Below are 18266 nucleotides of genomic sequence, written 5' to 3'. Positions count from 1 at the left end.
TAGTGAAAAGGTTTTCATAAGCTGTAAGCCATAATCATCAAAATTATAACAAATAAAGGCTTGAAATATCTAACTTTGCATGTAATGAGTCTATATAATATATTAGTTTCACCTTTAAAGTTGAATTACTGAAATAAATGAACTTTTGCACGATATCCACATTTTTCGAGTTTATATATATATATATATATATATATATATATATTAAACTGATTTTAATTATATATATACATATATAAATGATAAAAGTTAAATATCCATTAATGGTAACCATACCTTTTAAAACTTTTTACCTTGGTTTCTTCTCCCAACTTGTCTGAGCTTTTCTAGTATTGGATCTATTAAAGTTTGTGAGTTTGACCTGCAGTTGCTGGGCATCTGATTAACAATTCAGAGACTGCAGTGTAACACAATGACAGAAGTTGACAGTTGAATGAAGGACGAGCCTTGACGGCATTCACGTCTGAACAGACGCTGAACTGAGACTGGCTCATCTGAAAGCATAAGCAATGAAATGATCATTCCTTTGCTTTATGTAATAATACTACATAGTACAGATTCTGGCTCAGTGAAGCAATTTTTTTTTTTTTAACACAAAAAGATTAAACTTGAATCTGAAGTGAAATAAAATGAATTGAAATTCTTTATTGGCACAAAAATGGGATAACTTTGATTTTTTTGCACTGTTAATACACCTGACAAGGCCACAGTAGAGAATTTTGCTACATTTTTGTTGAACAGTCAACTTGTAAAATGTGCATTAATTAAAGGTTGAACGATATCTAGAGAGCAGAATGTTGCAAAAAAAATGGCTAGTATATAATTGTATAATTGTACAAAAATGTAGTGAAAAATAAAAAGTTCAGTGTATATGAATTGTGTAACGTGTGACCACTTCTTAGTAAAGAAATTACAAAAAAAAGGACGGAAATATTGTCAATACAAATGTAATACAGTGGATCAACTTCCGTTATGTAATAAATAAGCCACAGATTCTACCCGACCTAAAACGCCTCGGCATCCATCTAAAAAGCTTGTGTCCATAGGCTTATTAAAACGCAGATAAATCAACTCAGTAACTTACAGTGTAAGGTTCGTCGCCTTTCATTGTCAACTGCGCTTGTTCCTGTTGCGTGTCCTCAATCTGGCAACCCTCGTGAGCGTCGAGGACGGGGCGGGGGAAACAACTCTCACAGTATTTTGAATATGGACTACAGTACACATTTCAATCGCTAGCTGTCAATATTACATACTGCACATTTGAAATAGTTGCAACTGTTTGTAGCAATGCTATTGCCCAACAACACAAAAACACAGCCGATTCTTAAAATAATACTTCACCCAAACATGAAATTCAGTCATTATTTACACACCCTCATAGGTTAACAGCATTCACACACAGCCATTATACTGTGTCTCAAACCAGATTAAGCAAAACATTAGGATCGCTGAACTGTAGCCTCGTTCTAATTGCGCTAATATGCTCTTTAATTCAGAAATCCTTCAACAAATTGACTGTTTAAGATGAAGCGTCTGTCTGTTTTTAGCTGAAGATTTCTCATTATTATGTGGAGAGAGGTTTTTGGAGCCCGGCTCAAGGTAACACTAGCGAAAAGGAGAGAAAGTGGGAGAGAGGGCGAGAAATCGAGAGAATCAATGGAAGGTGTCTAATCCAGTGCTGCTGAAAATCACATTCTTGAAACTTCCTATTTGAGTAAGTACGTTAGGTAATGGCTGCTTAGTTTTCCAGGGGCCAGATTTATAGTATTTTATAAGTGTATAAGTTAGTGGTAACTCAGTCAATACAATGAGATAGATGGAGGTGGGAGGGTCATTTCTTCCTCAATGAGGTAAATCTGGTCATAAAATAGCCCCATAAATCAGAGTTAAGAGGACATTAAATTGATACATTATTTACATGCACACAAAATACCTAATTAGGTGTAAATGTTTATGAATGAATTTTTTGTTTGTTTGTTTGTTTTTAGTTAGCTTGCTTAAAGTCAACATGAAATGTTGATTTAAAACTTTAATATTTCAATACTCAGTATTATTGCATGTGACAGATGTCTAATTAAAACGGGAAACAAATTAGGCATTTACATACCACATGCTTTCCTATAAATATATAAATAAATAAATAAATAAAATGTCTGTGGTGTAATGATAGGTTAAAAAATAAGTGAAATTATCTTATATTTTAAGAGACTTGGCGAGAGTTGTTTGCTCTATATAATTCCCTGTCTTTTTCATGCATGTTGGATATACGTCACATGACCAATGCATTTTTTTTTTTTTTCCTAAAGTAATAAAAAATAATTATTTATTCCATTTAATTATGTTTGTTTTTTTTCATTATGATATCAGGGCAGTTTTATGACCCCGATTTATTTATTTTTTCCTCCCTAAGAATGAAAAATAATTTTAATTAAAAATGGTGATCATAGAAAAGGCATATTCAAGTCACTGCATGTATGAATTGCATTTTTAATTTATTTTTCAATAAATGAATAGATCAAGACAAACAAATTAGCATAATGTCATTGGCCCACTATGAATAATATATTGTCCAGTTTGATTTGGTTTGAACTGTAATTACTGTGTGAACTGAATGAATGGCTTTCCAGTCTCAAGAAGGATGACGAGTCACACATTCAGACATTCCCTTCCTTAGGAAAACAACCTGGAAAAGGACATGGATGGAGCAGAAGACACCAGATATCCCTGAGCTCCTTCATAGAGGAAGCAGCATATTATTCATGAGAGAGAAAATGTCATTCGAATGATCAATGGACAACCAGAAGTAAATCTAATGCAGGAGGAGATTCTTTCTCTTCTAACAATCATTTTAGTCAATAAATGTTTTCAATACCTGTGGAATCTGGGACAGAGAGAGAAAAATTACAACTTTTTACACTTATCAGCTTGCAAACGACATCTTAGAACAAAGAACAGTTGACAAATGGCTTTCAGAGGGGGGAAAAAATGTCATAATTAGCGTAAAAAACAATTTACCAATTTAGCCACACTTCATTTACAGCAACTCCTAAACTTCACAAAGACGGCACATAATCCAACTAATTTCTCAAGGGTCAAGGGGCTTCAGGAAGGTGAAGAGGACTACTTATCGCATCGCATCTTCCAGCGTGAGCGTGCTACGAGCACCTGCTGTGAGTAATGCATAACAAAAAAGGAACTGAGAGACGATCAGAGAGACGCTACGGCCAACTCAGCTTTAGACACAGTCAGCAGACGCTTTCTAGCTAACACACAGGTGCCCTAATGACTTTCGTAATGACCGAACGCACTCGGTTTATGTTAACGCTGGGAAACAGAGGCTCTGGCTCCCCACAGCTATTCAAATATTAAAATCACACTGCGCACTCGACGTCACACTGGAACATTAGCGGCACACAGCCAATGTCCTTGCCTGCCAGCAAAAACAGATATTTATGTAATGAACACAAGAATAGTCAGGGGGCGACCACAATAATTGTTCTACTTTTCCTTTGCCTGAGGTGGCGATAGATTTAGGAAGAGTGGGATTTATTCATTTTTTGAGTCATGTATACATGACACATATATTTGAAGTTTTTATTTTGTATGTTCTGATGGCTTAGCGAACGGTCCTTTGGTACGTTAGATAAATTAATTAGGACTCTGGGGGGATTATATGTTACATTCATTTATTTCATATTCAGAGGGAAAAAATTCACCAACTTTGCCGGCTCAGGAATTTTGGAAGGATTTTTAGTAGATTTTTAGTGGGAAATGAAAGCTACCAACAACATTAGCAGTGCTCTAATCAAACACACCAGATTCAGATCATCAGCTTGATAATAAAGACGTTAACACTGTTAATATTTGTGTATCCGATTGGAATCTGATCTAAATAACGGACCGTCCACACTGTGTATCGCAGCTGCTCAGATCTTGCAATGATGCTGCGTTGGTACGCCTACATCAAAAATAAAAAATAAAAATAAAGAACAGCAACGTGGAAGGGTTTGCAATACATATGTTCTCCTAAAATATGCATCTACTACGATTTATGAGGAAGCGGCAGAAATGTCGGCTTATTCCTCATTGCCGTCTCCAGCAGTCGCAACATTCAAACAAGCGTGTAACCTTTTCTGCAGTGACTATTCTGAAACAAGACACATGAGAGTCAAAAGCATTTCATATCAAAGCTGAAGGCAGAAGAGGTAGAATTTTGTCGTTTTTGAATGAATTATTGTGACTGCATCCGCCTGTCATATCCTCGGTTTTAATACTGTATTGTATTAAGAAATATTCAGAAGTTATCTTAGGTTGTCAATACAGTGTTCGTTTTTGATGCCTTTGGAGTGAGAAAGCATTGTACTTTTTTGTAGGATCAAAATGTATTGAATAAAAACTGCTCAAGCATCCTTTCTCAAGCATGTTTCTAGCATGAATTAGCACATTGCTAGCATGTTTTTAACATGATTTAACACATTGTTATAATTTTTTCTAGCTTGATTTAACACTTTGCTACTATGTTTACCATGTTGCTACCATAATTTAGCATTGTTTGTTAGCATTTTCCTTTCAACAAATTGCTAGCATGTTTCTAGCATGAATTAACACAATGCTAACATGTTATAGAATGTTTCTAGCATCAATCTGCAAATTGCTAGCATGTTTTTAACATTCCTAAAATGTTCCTTGAGTTATATAACATTGTTAACATGTTTCTAGCATGAATTAGCAAAGTGTTAACATGTTTAGCATGTTGCTAGCATGTTTCTACCATCAATTAGCACATCGGTAGCATGTTACTAGCATGAATTAACACATTGCTGTTTTGAGCATGCTGCTAAAATGATTTAACTCATGTTAATGTGTAGGGGTTATTTATGTTTTTTGCAATATCACATTCAGGGCCGGCGATTGCTATAGGCGAACTAGGCGGTTGCCTAGGGCGACAAATGTGTTGGGGGCGCGGTAGAGATGCGCGGCGGATCGGGTGGATGACGTGACAAAAAATTATATTTTATTTAAATTCGGGAGGGTGGCAGGCGGTTGAACCAATCAAATGAAAAATATATGTATACATTGTTAAATATTGTTATCTGACTATACCTACATTCACAATCATGTTGCTGTACGGATACTACGGAATATGGGCATCTATGATTACTTTTTGTGATATTGCTTTTATACAACGGTTCTACGTGTATAAACAAGTGGGTAATATTGAGTAACTTACATGTGAGGTTAAATTTGGCTAGTTTAAATATTTTACTCAGCTACAAAAATATGTCACCGAGGCTAGCAACACAAATCTAAAAATAAAAAAATAAAACTTTAAGATTCTAATGCTGAAAAAAAAAAGAATAAAATCTACAAACAGCATTTTAAATGTGCCCTAAAGTTATACTACAGAGATTTGAGTGTTTAGAATGATTATGAAGATAAGAAGTAGCTGTGTTGAATGGAGTGTGGGTGGATCTTAATGAGTTTCAGGGTCATGACTACAACACTACAAGAAGGAGGAGAGGAAGTAAAGGTTGTAACCTCACCTAATAAATACAGCTCTCACATCAGAGATAATGATTATGTGTCAGATCAGGAGAGAGGACGCGCATATGTATCGGACGCTCGTGTCTAGATGCAATGGCAACCAAACAAAAAAAAGTTGTATTTATGTCAGACGTAGTTCTAGTGAATAAGCTGCTTTGGAAGATGGAAGTTGGAGGGTGGTATGAACAAGCATTATGCGCCTCAAGAGCCAGTTTATGACCTCTTAGCACTGATTGGCTTATTGCATATGGCAGGTAATTTATGTATCTCTTGAGAAAACGGGCAGGAATGTTTTCTAATGTCCCTGCAAACAATATTTTACAGTAGACATGAGCCATAAGAGAGACTGGACATTATTAGCCCGGTAATGGCAGACAGTTGGGATGTTATTGTCACATGAGTGCATAGCACAGCAGTTTGAAAAATTGCCTGGACACATTTTATAAGTGCTTTGCGAGCCGTTGTAAACTTCATGGTGCAGCCACACATATTTCTTGCAATACAGGCTCTTTGATAAACTACAGAATTAATTTTAAACATTTGTGATTTAATCTATTGTGATTAAGTTCCAGTGTTGTTGGCATAACTGCTGATTAATCGCATCTCCCAATCTAAATATCTTAATATCTAAATATCCCTCATCTGTTATTTGCCATCTCGCTGATTTCTCAATTGGCAGATACTTGGGCTATTGTGGAGCTTTTCTCTTGCTCGAGAACGGATACGTGTCTGCAGATCTGTATCTCTCTCCTAGCCCACATGTCTCCCTCTCATTCGTCATGCAGGTCGTTCTCTCGATCCCTGGCTGTCAGGAGACCTGACGGAGGCTCTACTCCCCGAGGTGCTATTGACCCACCTTGATGGGTGTCTTCAGATCAAACCTTTGCTGTTTATTCAAATCGTTCTGCTCTTTGGAAAGCCTAGCGGTTGATCAATATGCAGATCTCCTCATGTGTGTGCTGGCTTTAAGAAACCTGTAAGAAACCATGACATCTTTGCAGGGCTCCACATTAAGCTTGTTCACGCTTGTCCACTGGTTGTTGTCGTTCAAACATAGTTTTAATAATACAACTTTTGTGCATTATAGAATGTAAATTCAAGAATATGAATCCAATATATAGTAAGGTTACTCCAAAAAAAAACAAAAAAACGGTGTAAAACGTACCCAAAATTTCAACAGGTACATTAGCAGTTTTCACATTTCAGTTCTTGACAATAATGTGCTGCTATTCAGCACAGTTTGGCAGTGTGACATGATGCAATAAAGTTAACATTTAATGGTCTAAAAATGCATATTTTAATGAATTGAGATTGAAAATGTAATGCACCGATTATGAAAATATTATCATTACTATCATAACAATCAATGTGTTACAGAAGTCAAAATTCTTGCCTAAATTGCCTGGGCACATTTCAGGATCGGACTCACGTACATTTGGGTCATAACAACTTGCCAATCCATCTTTTTTTGCATTGTCAAGTTGTTATGACCCATTTTCAAAAAATACCCAATCAAAAATTACTCTTTTTATTATTATTATTATTAATACTATAATATCCTATGTGTTACAGAAGCCATCTTAGAGTTCACACTTGGCTCACTGTGATTTTGCCATGCACAACATGTGCATGGATCAACGTATTTTGTTGATCCTGGAACAACATTTCTGTCTGAAAATGTAGTCCTAACCCTAATACTCCTAAAATGAACCCTACCCATAACTAATCCCTAAAATGAAAGGGAAGTGATGAATAACACTGATGTAGAAGCACCCAGCCCTGGTTGTAAGCCTAAACTTGACATAAATTGTACATGTTTCCCTCAAATCTGATTGGTTGATTGTAATGTTGTTCCAGGATCAAGACGTTCATGTCGCCTGTATGCTCCAGATATCATTAGCTTTGAGGGAAAAGCCATTTTGATTCCGCTACCTGTCCTCAGTGGCGTACACTAAGGCAGCTCTGTGCTTCCAGATTCTGTGTAAAGATGTAATGCCACATCAGGTCGATCCCTGTATCTCTGCCATATCCGAGGGATATCACCAGATCAAATGGTTCGACTGTGATGGGAGTGGGACACGGTCTCTGTGGGCATGGAGGAGCCTGTCCATCTCAAACCAATATTATGAAGCAAATGTCATTGAAGCATTTGAAATTGTCCCAGTTGCTGAGTTATGTATGCATTGCTTTGGGCCACTGTGAGATGAAAGATATCACTTGCTTAGATTCAAAGCAAAAAAAAAAAAAAAGGCTCAATAAAGCAGTCTGGCTTATTATTATGCGATGAGGCCGGCATGATTGTCTTATTGAAGAACTGCACTGCGGAAAGTTTTTGTCCTTATTTTCACTAGGCAGGAAAGATAGCTACGGAAAAACTTTATTAATGTTCCAATGTGCAAGCAAAACTATTTTCTCTCCCTGTTTCAGGAGTGATTCATGTAGGATTGGTAAATGCCAGCAGTTTTCAAGACATTTTGTTCTGCACAGTCAAGTAGTTACGGTGAGGCAATCACTCACCCTGAGATCACTGTAATCTGCCTCACTTGCTTCTGTACTGTGCTGAATTTTTTTATCAACAATATCTGATGCAACACATTCGGTTGGTTACGTTAGTCGACAATTTACTTACAGGTTGTAAAAAAAATTTTTTCGCTCTAAAGGTGAAAAAACACTCCAAAATATGTAGGTTTGTATGTTGTTTAGAGCACTGAGCCACAAAAAAAATCTTGTGCCAAGTATATGCTCTGACAACTGTTATTGTGGGAAAAAGTGACACTAGCAAGAATAAGTACTGTTACAACTGTGCTTTTTTTTTCAATATCTCAAATACTATTTTCTGAAACTGCATTCTCTTTTTTATTTTGTTTTCTATTGACAAGTTTCAGGCAGATGCACGAAAGCAAGAAAGCATTATTTCTATCTTATTAAATCTATTATAGTGAAGGAAATTAAAAGGCCTTATATTTCCGGGTAAATCATTTGTGGGTCTTCCCTCTTCCTCTCAAAGAAAACTGCCAAGCTCTATCACAGTAAATGCCAAACCAAGTACTTTGTCACATCCATAATTGTAATCATACACTCAGAACTATAATTATGTTCAACTGCATGAAAGCCAGTGTTTATCCCCAAAAATACATCATATTGAGATTGCCTATATCGTGTGTTCTGGCAAGCATCCGTTCCTAGATTTCCCATAGTTTGACTCTTGGAGAACAACTGAAAATTCTCATCGCTCCATCGTTATCGTTATCGTCATATTCCTCTCATCGCTTGTTACACCTGATCTGATATGACTAGCAATCGCTATGTCTAACGTTGCCAAACTTTTATAAAACAACTTATTCGAACATAAAAGTAACAATGACATTTAACAGGAACATTCATAAAGCAGTTGCAAATCAATTTTTTTCAGCTTTTTGAATCTGACGCCTTCTCAGCTCCTGTGACCTCATGGGCTAGCAAAGTGTCCACTTCAGAATTGCACATGCAGTAGGCCATACTAGTAATGTTCACCTAGCATTTCATGAATACTGAGTATTCGGATAGCCTGTCCGGTCGGACTTACTGCTTTTCACATACTATAATAAGAAAGAATATCTGGATGTCAGGATTGTTATTGATATACCTTATCTAAAGTCATCCAGTACAGCAGCAAACAATATTTGAGTTGGATGACAAATATTTGAGTTTGATGACTAATGGCATCCGTTTGTTTGGTTTCATTGCAGTATCCCTCGCTTGCTTTTGCAGTAGTCATGCTATTAACCAGAAATGATGTTCTTTTTACCTCTGCTATCCCGGGAGTTTTTGTTAGCTCTTTAGCACCACAAAGGCCTTCTTAAAGCATTATTTTAAAGCATTTCACTTTGAAAGCTTTTTCACAACCTGGCCTGAGGAGCTGTCCTTGTCGACACAGAGAGCTGGTAGTTCTTTGGGGTCTCGCTCATTGTTTCTGACAGAATCGCCTGGCAAATGGAGAAGTGCCTCCCCTCAGCCCAGGGCACACATAAAAGAGCGTGATTGGGGGAAAATGGTTGCCACCACGTCTTTTTCCAGCAAAGGCAATAAAGTCAATACAATCAATCTCTAATGGCCCCTTCCCCTGTGATGGTCTCTGTTTAATCAGAGTAAGAGCGCGAGGTAGCCTCCCTGCTCCACTGCCGCCATTAATTCTGCTTCTCCCATCCGTTTGTTTGTTTTTTTATGGCTTCTCCAGCAGGCGGCTGACATTCATCAGCCGTCTGATTGAGCCCTGCTCAATACTAAAGCAGTAAAGCCGGGGGGAGATGGATGACTCGCAGCCCGCTTCATCACCACTCAAGGCAAGCCAAGCGCATCTTCAACGGGGGCCCTCGGTCATCCACGTCCTGACCCACATTTATAGCGAGCTATAGCGGAGCTCCAATGGGCCGAACATGTGAAGACCTCTTGATCTCTTCTAATCCTGTCCTGAAGTGCTTACTCATGAGTGATGGTGCCGACTCTTCAACCTGAAGCCTGTGATAGACCCTTGGGTACCTGGCTTCGGCTCAGTGGGCAGGGGAGAGCCATCAAGTGGCCACAAGTGAGTGCAAATGGGTAGATCAAAGAAGCTGTCAGGCTACAGCTTTTGAAGAGCTGTTTCCTTCACTCATTAGCCGTGGTCCTCCTCTTTGGAGCCTGCCAAAGCCTGGACCTGGCTATGTCCACATGTGGTCTATCATCCAGACCAAAGCCGCATAATCTAGATGAGCAATCCTGGCTATTAAAGAATAGTTAATTGCAAAACAAATATTATGTCATATACTTAATCACCAGATTATTTTAAGAATATCCTTTGACATTTTTCCTATAATGAAATGGAACGGTTTCTCAAAACCCAAAATAAAATAAAAAAAATCATCATAAAGGTTGTCTGTTTCTGAGTTCAAGTCTTCTGAATTCATGCGTCAACTTTGTGCCAGAAGTTGAAAATGAAATTTCAATGATCCTCTTTGACTGGCTCATTGACGTATTGTTGTATCTCAAATTGAACCTTGAGAATTAGTCCAATTCATAAACGAAACATTCAGGGCTGCGTTTCCCAAAATCATCGTAAGTCTAAGTTGATCGTAAAAACGATCGTACGACTGATCTTAATATTATGGTCTGTTTCCCAAAAGCATCGTAGCTTAAGTAGCATTTGAAAATCTTCGCAGAACTACGAGTGCTCTGGAGTAATCGTACATCCCCAAGTGCATCGTAAGAAGACAGATTTATGAGGACACCTGCAGGACGACCGGCAGATTACACTTTTATCTAGATTTAACACACTGCAACGTGAGTAATATAATGTTTTGATTGTACTTTATTGTACACTTTATTTTACTCGTTTTTTGTTTACATGAATTTACAAATGAAATAATTAAAAAGGGAAGAAAAAGATAGAAATACACACCTAAATTAAATGAATTAACAAAAAAAAATATAAAAGAAGTAATGTGGAAAATATGCTTCAAAGACTGGGCAAAATAGGGATGAATTAAAAAAAATCTGTCAATGACGTGCACGAAAACCAGCCATGTATTGGCGATTTCTTGGTTGGCCATCATGTGGTCCCATTTCTTAGTCGTCGTCCTCCTCTTCCACCTCCTCCACCTCTTCATCTTCCTCCCTGTTAAGTAAGGGCACTCTTTAATGTAATCTTTTTGAAAGGTATCTATATATTTTTTATTTATTTTTTTTCCCCAGCCATTTTGTCAGTCCCTCCGCCTGTGGGTGCTTTATATAGACTTGTCTTGATTGCTAATCCACAACAGATGACGATTATTAGGTTAAACGTTCAGAATAGGAATCCATATAAGGTAATATTTCAGCACTTCGCAAATGGACAGCGACTCTTAAGTAGCACGTAAAACGAGTTCTTGCACGTTCATGTTAAGTGCATTTTTGGGAAACGCGCGTGGAATTGCCGCGAGCGTTCGTAACCTTGCACGTAGAGAGCGCTCTTAAGAGCTAAAATACATCGTTATCGGGAAACCCGGCACAGACCAGTTTTGTGATCTGAATCAACTGATTCTTTGAAATAATTTACTCAAACGAAGGATTTGTTCAAGAATTAGACACCATTACTTCTCAATACTCATGGAGGCGCCAAGGAAAGCTATAGTAGATGGAATAAATTATTTTAGGAAACTTTATGGAGCTATGAGGACGTTTTGGACCATGAAAGCCAATTTTTAATTTACTTCATTATCCCCCAGTTCAACAGACAAGGCTTAAGTCAAGTCCCAGACTAAAATGCATGTTTGAGCTGTTTTAACAGAAAGCAATTTGCTTGTCATTGTTTTGTATCAAGTTGCATTATATATATATACATATATATATATATATATATATATATATATATATATATATATATATATATATATATATATATATATATATATGGACTTTTATAAAAGCTACCTAATTAAATGTCCTAATTAAACTAAGGCCTAATCCTGGCTTAATCTAAGCCATTTCTGTGAAACAAGGCCTATATGAAAAAGATAAGCTTGCATATAATTTTTTTTTTTTTAAATACTATTTGCACATACCTCTTACTGTTTCCTCAAAGTACTCTAGGATTTGGTTATAATACCTGGAATTGCATTTTCTTGGATAAAGACAAAAATATTTTTCAGACAGCTGTGATGATAATCCACACCTAGATGTATTATCTCTATTGCCTCTGAGTTAGAAACAAAATGCTGTTTTTCAGGTCCATATGAAATGCATAAACACATTTACCACCACTAAACCTTGACAACTTAATACAGCATATAAATGCAAACGGATCCTGCCTTACAGCCTGAGTATATGGCATGTCATTTCTCCGTCCCGAGCACAAACTAGAGCTAATTTAGCTACTTGGATTTAAGATTCAGTCAGAGAGAAGCGTATTTATTTCTTTTTGGGTGGTGGTTATTTATTCCATGATTCATGACATTAAATCCCTATGGAATGACAGCAGAAAAAGAAAGACTAAATCGAGGAAGGAAAACATCCATCCATCCATCCATCTTCTTCCGCTTATCCGGGGCCGGGTCGCGGGGGCAGCAGTCTAAGCAGAGATGCCCAGACTTCCCTTTCCCTAGCCACTTCCTCTAGCTCTTCCGGGGGGACACCGAGGCGTTCCCAGGCCAGCCGAGAGACATAGTCTCTCCAGCGTGTCCTAGGTCTTCCCCGGGGTCTCCTCCCGGTGGGACGTGCCCGGAACACCTTCCCGGGAAGGCGTCCAGGAGGCATCCGGAACAGATGCCCAAGCCACCTCAGCTGACCCCTCTCGATGTGGAGGAGCAGCGGCTCTACTCTGAGCTCCTCCCGAGTGACCGAGCTCCTCACCCTATCTCTAAGGGATCGCCCAGCCACCCTGCGGAGAAAGCTCATTTCGGCCGCCTGTATCCGGGATCTTGTCCTTTCGGTCATGACCCAAAGCTCATGACCATAGGTGAGAGTAGGAACGTAGATTGACCGGTAAATCGAGAGCTTCGCCTTGCGGCTCAGCTCTTTCTTCACCACGACAGACCGGTACATCGACCGCATTACTGCGGAAGCTGCACCGATCCGTCTGTCAATCTCCCGTTCCATCCTTCCCTCACTCGTGAACAAGACCCCAAGATACTTGAACTCCTCCACTTGAGGCAGGAACTCTCCACCAACCTGAAGTGAGCAAGCCACCCTTTTCCGACTGAGGACCATGGCCTCGGATTTGGAGGTGCTGATTCTCATCCCAGCCGCTTCACACTCGGCTGCAAACCGTCCCAGTGCATGCTGAAGGTCCTGGTCTGTAGGGGCCAACACGACAACATCATCCGCAAAGAGCAGAGACGAAATCGTGTGGTCCCCGAACCTGACACCCTCCGGCCCCTGGCTGCGCCTAGAAATTCTGTCCATAAATATTATGAACAGAACCGGCGACAAAGGGCAGCCCTGCCGAAGTCCAACATGCACCGGGAAGAAGTCTGACTTACTGCCGGCAATGCGAACCAAGCTCCTGCTCCGGTCGTATAGGGACCGGACAGCCCTTAGCAAAGGACCCCGGACCCCATACTCCCGGAGCACCCTCCACAGGCCGCCTCGAGGGACACAGTCGAATGCCTTCTCCAAATCCACAAAACACATGTGGATTGGTTGGGCAAACTCCCATGAACCCTCCAGCACCCTGTAGAGGGTATAGAGCTGGTCCAGTGTTCCACGGCCGGGACGAAAACCGCACTGTTCCTCCTGAATCCGAGGTTCTACTATCGGCCGTAATCTCCTCTCCAGTACCCTAGCATAGACTTTCCCGGGGAGGCTGAGAAGTGTGATCCCCCTGTAGTTGGAACACACTCTCCGGTCCCCCTTCTTAAAAAGAGGGACCACCACCCCAGTCTGCCATCCCAGAGGTACTGTCCCCGACCGCCACGCGATGCTGCAGAGGCGTGTCAGCCAAGACAGCCCCGCAACATCCAGAGACTTGAGGTACTCAGGGCGGATCTCATCCACCCCCGGCGCCTTGCCACCGAGGAGTTTCTTGACTACCTCGGTGACTTCAGCTTGGGAGATGGACGAGTCAACCTCCGAGCCCTCAGCCTCTGCTTCCTCAATGGAAGACGTGACGGCGGGATTGAGGAGATCCTCGAAGTATTCCTTCCACCGTCCGACGACATCCCCAGTTGAGGTCAACAGCTGCCCACCTCCACTGTAAACAGCGTTGGTGGGGCACTGCTTCCCTCTCCTGAGTCGCCGGACGGTTTGCCAGAATCTCTTCGAGGCCAGCCGATAGTCATTTTCCATGGCCTCTCCGAACTCCTCCCAGGCCCGAGTTTTTGCCTCCACAACCACCCGGGCTGCAGTTCGCTTGGCCTGCCGGTACCCGTCAGCTGCCTCAGGAGTCCCACAAGCCAACCAGGCCCGATAGGACTCCTTCTTCAGCTTGACGGCATCCCTTACTTCCGGTGTCCACCACCGGGTTCGGGGATTGCCGCCTCGACAGGCACCGGAGACCTTACGGCCACAGCTCCGAGTGGCCGCTTCGACAATGGAGGTGGAGAACATGGTCCACTCGGACTCAATATCTCCAGCCTCCCTCGGGATCCGGTCGAAGCTCCGCCGGAGGTGGGAGTTGAAGATCTCTCTGACAGGAGACTCGGCCAAACGTTCCCAGCAGACCCTTACAGTACGCTTGGGTCTGCCGAGTCTGTCCAGCTTCCTCTTCCGCCATCGGATCCAACTCACCACCAGGTGGTGATCAGTTGACAGCTCCGCCCCTCTCTTTACCCGAGTGTCCAAGACATACGGCCGCAGGTCAGATGAAACGACCACAAAGTCGATCATCGACCTACGGCCTAGGGTGTCCTGGTGCCACGTGTACTGATGGACACCCTTATGCTTGAACATGGTGTTCGTTATGGACAAACTGTAACTAGCACAGAAGTCCAATAACTGAACACCGCTCGGGTTCAGATCAGGGGGGCCGTTCATCCCAATCACGCCCCTCCAGGTAACACTGTCGTTGCCCACGTGGGCGTTGAAGTCCCCCAGTAGAACGACGGAGTCTCCAGTCGGAGCACTTTCCAGCACCCCTCCCAGAGACTCCAAGAAGGCCGGGTACTCTACACTGCCGTTTGGCCCGTAGGCACACACGACAGTGAGAGACCTATCCCCAACCCGTAGGCGCAGGGAAACGACCCTCTCGTTCACCGGGGTAAACTCCAACACATGGCGGCTGAGTTGGGGGGCTATGAGCAAACCCACACCAGCCCGCCGCCTCTCACCATGGGCAACTCCAGAGTGGTGAAGAGTCCATCCTCTCTCAAGGAGTGTGGTTCCAGAGCCTAAGCCGTGCGTAGAGGTGATTCCAACTATCTCTAGTTGGAACCTCTCAACCTCACGCACAATCTCAGGCTCCTTCCCCGCCAGCGAGGTGACGTTCCACGTCCCTAGAGCTAGTTTCCGTGTCCAGGGATCGGGTTGTCGAGGCCCCCGCCTTCGACTGCCGCCCGATCCTCTAAGCACCGGCCCCTTACGGCCCCTCCTGCAGGTGGTGAGCCCACGGGAAGGCGGCCCCACGTCGCTCCTTCGGGCTGAGCCCGGCCGGACCCCGTGGGGGGAGGCCCGACCACCAGGCGCTCGCATACGAGCCCCAACCCCGGGCCTGGCTCCAGGGTGGGGCCCCGGCTGCGCCATACCGGGCGACGTCACGGTCCTTGCTTTAATTTTCTTCATAAAGGGTTTTTTGAACTACTCTTAGTCTGACCCGTCGCCTAGGACCTGTTTGCCTTGGGAGACCCTACCAGGGGCATATAGCCCCGGACAACATAGCTCCTAGGGTCATTCGGGTACTCAAACCCCTCCACCACGTTAAGGTGGCAGTTCAAGGAAGGAAAACAGATAGGATAAAATTAATGCTAGACTTTCTGTCACAGTTTTATTTTTATTCTTTTAAATCTGCCATGTCTGTCAGAAAGGGCATTTTGCTTCAGTCTGTTTTCAAGTATAAAATGACATAAAACAGACTTATTCTGCACTTAAAGCAAAACTTTGAACAACTATCAAGATGGTTGCCAAGCGAATGAAAGAGACCCCAACGTACTGTCCTGTCTCCTTGCCATTGCCCTGTTCACTTCTACACTTGCTGAATGACCAGAGGCAAACGTGTGAAAGAGAAAAATGAGCAAAAACTCTGGGGTGAAAGCCAAGTCAGTGGTCTTTCAAGGAAGGTCATTTTAATGTCACTGAGCTGGGAGTTATCCAGTGTGATCGGTTACACTTTCTTGCCTCTGTACTGATGTGTCAGCTCAAAGTGATCCAGGCTGTGTCCAGGTAAATGGCTGTGAATCCTAGCCAAGTCTTTGTGGTGTGAGCAAGGCCTAACTTGGCTCTTAATCCTGGAACACACCAAGCCGATGGTCGGCCGTCGGGCAGTTTTTGTGCATCGGTCGACTAAGTTTTCTCCGTGTGTTCCACACCGTCGGCTGAAATTGGTCCTCGTTGGCTTTTTCCGGACGATTCGACATGTTAAATCGGCGTCGGGCCGTCGGTGAAAGAGGGAACTTTGATTGGCTGTTCAGCTTAGTGAACGAGTCAGTGCACGAGAATAATTGCAAAAAAGCGAGCAAAGAAGTCAAAACGGTACAGATAGAAGGCTGGTCTTATGTTATGTCATCTTACCTGAGTGTTCCATGGCGAATATTTCAATATTAACATGAGCGGAGTGGAATAAACTAAGTGTTTAGCAGGATTGATATTCTACTACATCCTCAACTTATTACCACAAGATATTCTGACATGCTAGACAATTAAGTGAACATATAATGGACAATTTGCACTATGAATCTAACTAGTCTTTGCTGTATATGTTGGAAAGTATAAAACATTTAATTGTATGTAAAGTACAATGACAATAAAGGAATCAATTAATCAATCAATATTCAAAACGGTAAGCACGCACTGCTTTGTTTACGGTGTGTGTATCTGCAGCCTGTAGCGTCGGTTTCCCTTTTTGAATGACGAATATAGATGAATATATCTGCAGAAATAGACAGTTGTCTCATTTACACGCAGGTGCAGAACGCGCATTCGCCTGTAGTTCTCTCGGTGTGTTCAAGTGCAGCTTTTTACCCCGACGCGAGGCGACAACACAGTCGGCTTTCATCAGCGCTAGGTCGTCGGCGCCGGCTTGGTGTGTTCCAGGCTTAAAGGTATAGTGGAAGATTTTCCCGAATTTTAGAAAAGAACCGCCCTCTCCACTTTTTGAAATAAATGCACATGCGCAACACTGCTCCCGAGAGGGAACGCCTGTTAAACGCGTGCACGAGAGAACATGCACGAGCCAAGTTCTCCTAGTGCACGGCATGTCGGCATGGCTCATACAAGCCTACTTTCAAAAAGAAGATTTGCACTTTTTCCACTGTCACACTATTATCAAAAAGGAACACACAAGGTTTTATAACATTTCAGCGTGATACCTTTTACCATTTGGTCATAAAGCTACTTTAGACAAATTGAGATGTTTACTGTGTCTGAGCGGTGCGTGACTTGTGCCAGGGCTAGCATCGCTAATCATAGCTTACATTAATATTTACTAGCAGTAATTTTAAATGGATTTCTCCAAATAGCATGCCAAACTGTACCTGTCGAGTAGAAACTTCACTGAGGCATCAGTGGGAAGCCCAACCTGTGCTTTTAGAAATATTCTCCCAAAAACACTCTGGTCTTGTTTCTTTCTTCAGAGGCCTTTCTCTTCTTGTCATACAATTTGTAGACACTTTTTCTCTTGCGACCCTCAGACATTTTGAAAAAACCCGGTGAGAACGGCGAGCTTCATTGATTGGCTGAAACCGTAGCACACCACACATATACACCTGAAAGTGCGCATGCGCAGAAAGGGATGAGCACGTACGACGGCCTTACGTAAACATATCACCAGAATGATTGACAACTAGGAGGACCAATAGTCTTGATGATCCATCCGGAAAAAGAAAATGTTCCACTATACCTTTAACATAACCAGTATCACTTAAGAACCAAGTCAGTTCACTCAGCGGCCATTTTGGTAACACCCCCAAGCAGCTATTTGTGGTCATGCTAGAGTAGATCCTGAATGAGAGAATGGGACTGAAATCTCTAAAGCGACCCCCCACGGAATGTGATGATTTCAACCGCGGGGGAACAACCAAATCCTCAAATATAATCAATGTAAGCAGCTTTATTTTTAACTGAATTAAGGAGGATTGTTT

General features: G+C 41.8%; 1 protein-coding gene across 1 annotated transcript in view; it reads right to left on the bottom strand.

Moving 5' to 3' along the window:
* Positions 1-390: 390 nt before the first annotated feature.
* LOC307008895 (ALK tyrosine kinase receptor-like) overlaps positions 391-18266 on the bottom strand; it is a gene marked incomplete at its 3' end in the record, with an annotated part of 44118 nt that continues 26242 nt past the window's right edge. Inside the window, exon 2 of the mRNA XM_079632170.1 lies at positions 391-494. Coding sequence (XP_079488296.1) covers positions 391-494 — 104 coding nt within the window. The remainder of the gene's footprint in view (positions 495-18266) is intronic.

This window comes from Phoxinus phoxinus (assembly GCF_949152265.1).
Source record: "Phoxinus phoxinus genome assembly, chromosome: 13".
Taxonomy (NCBI): Eukaryota; Metazoa; Chordata; class Actinopteri; order Cypriniformes; family Leuciscidae; genus Phoxinus; species Phoxinus phoxinus.
Note: the sequence above shows the minus strand (reverse complement) of the source record. Positions and strands in the feature narration are given on the sequence as shown.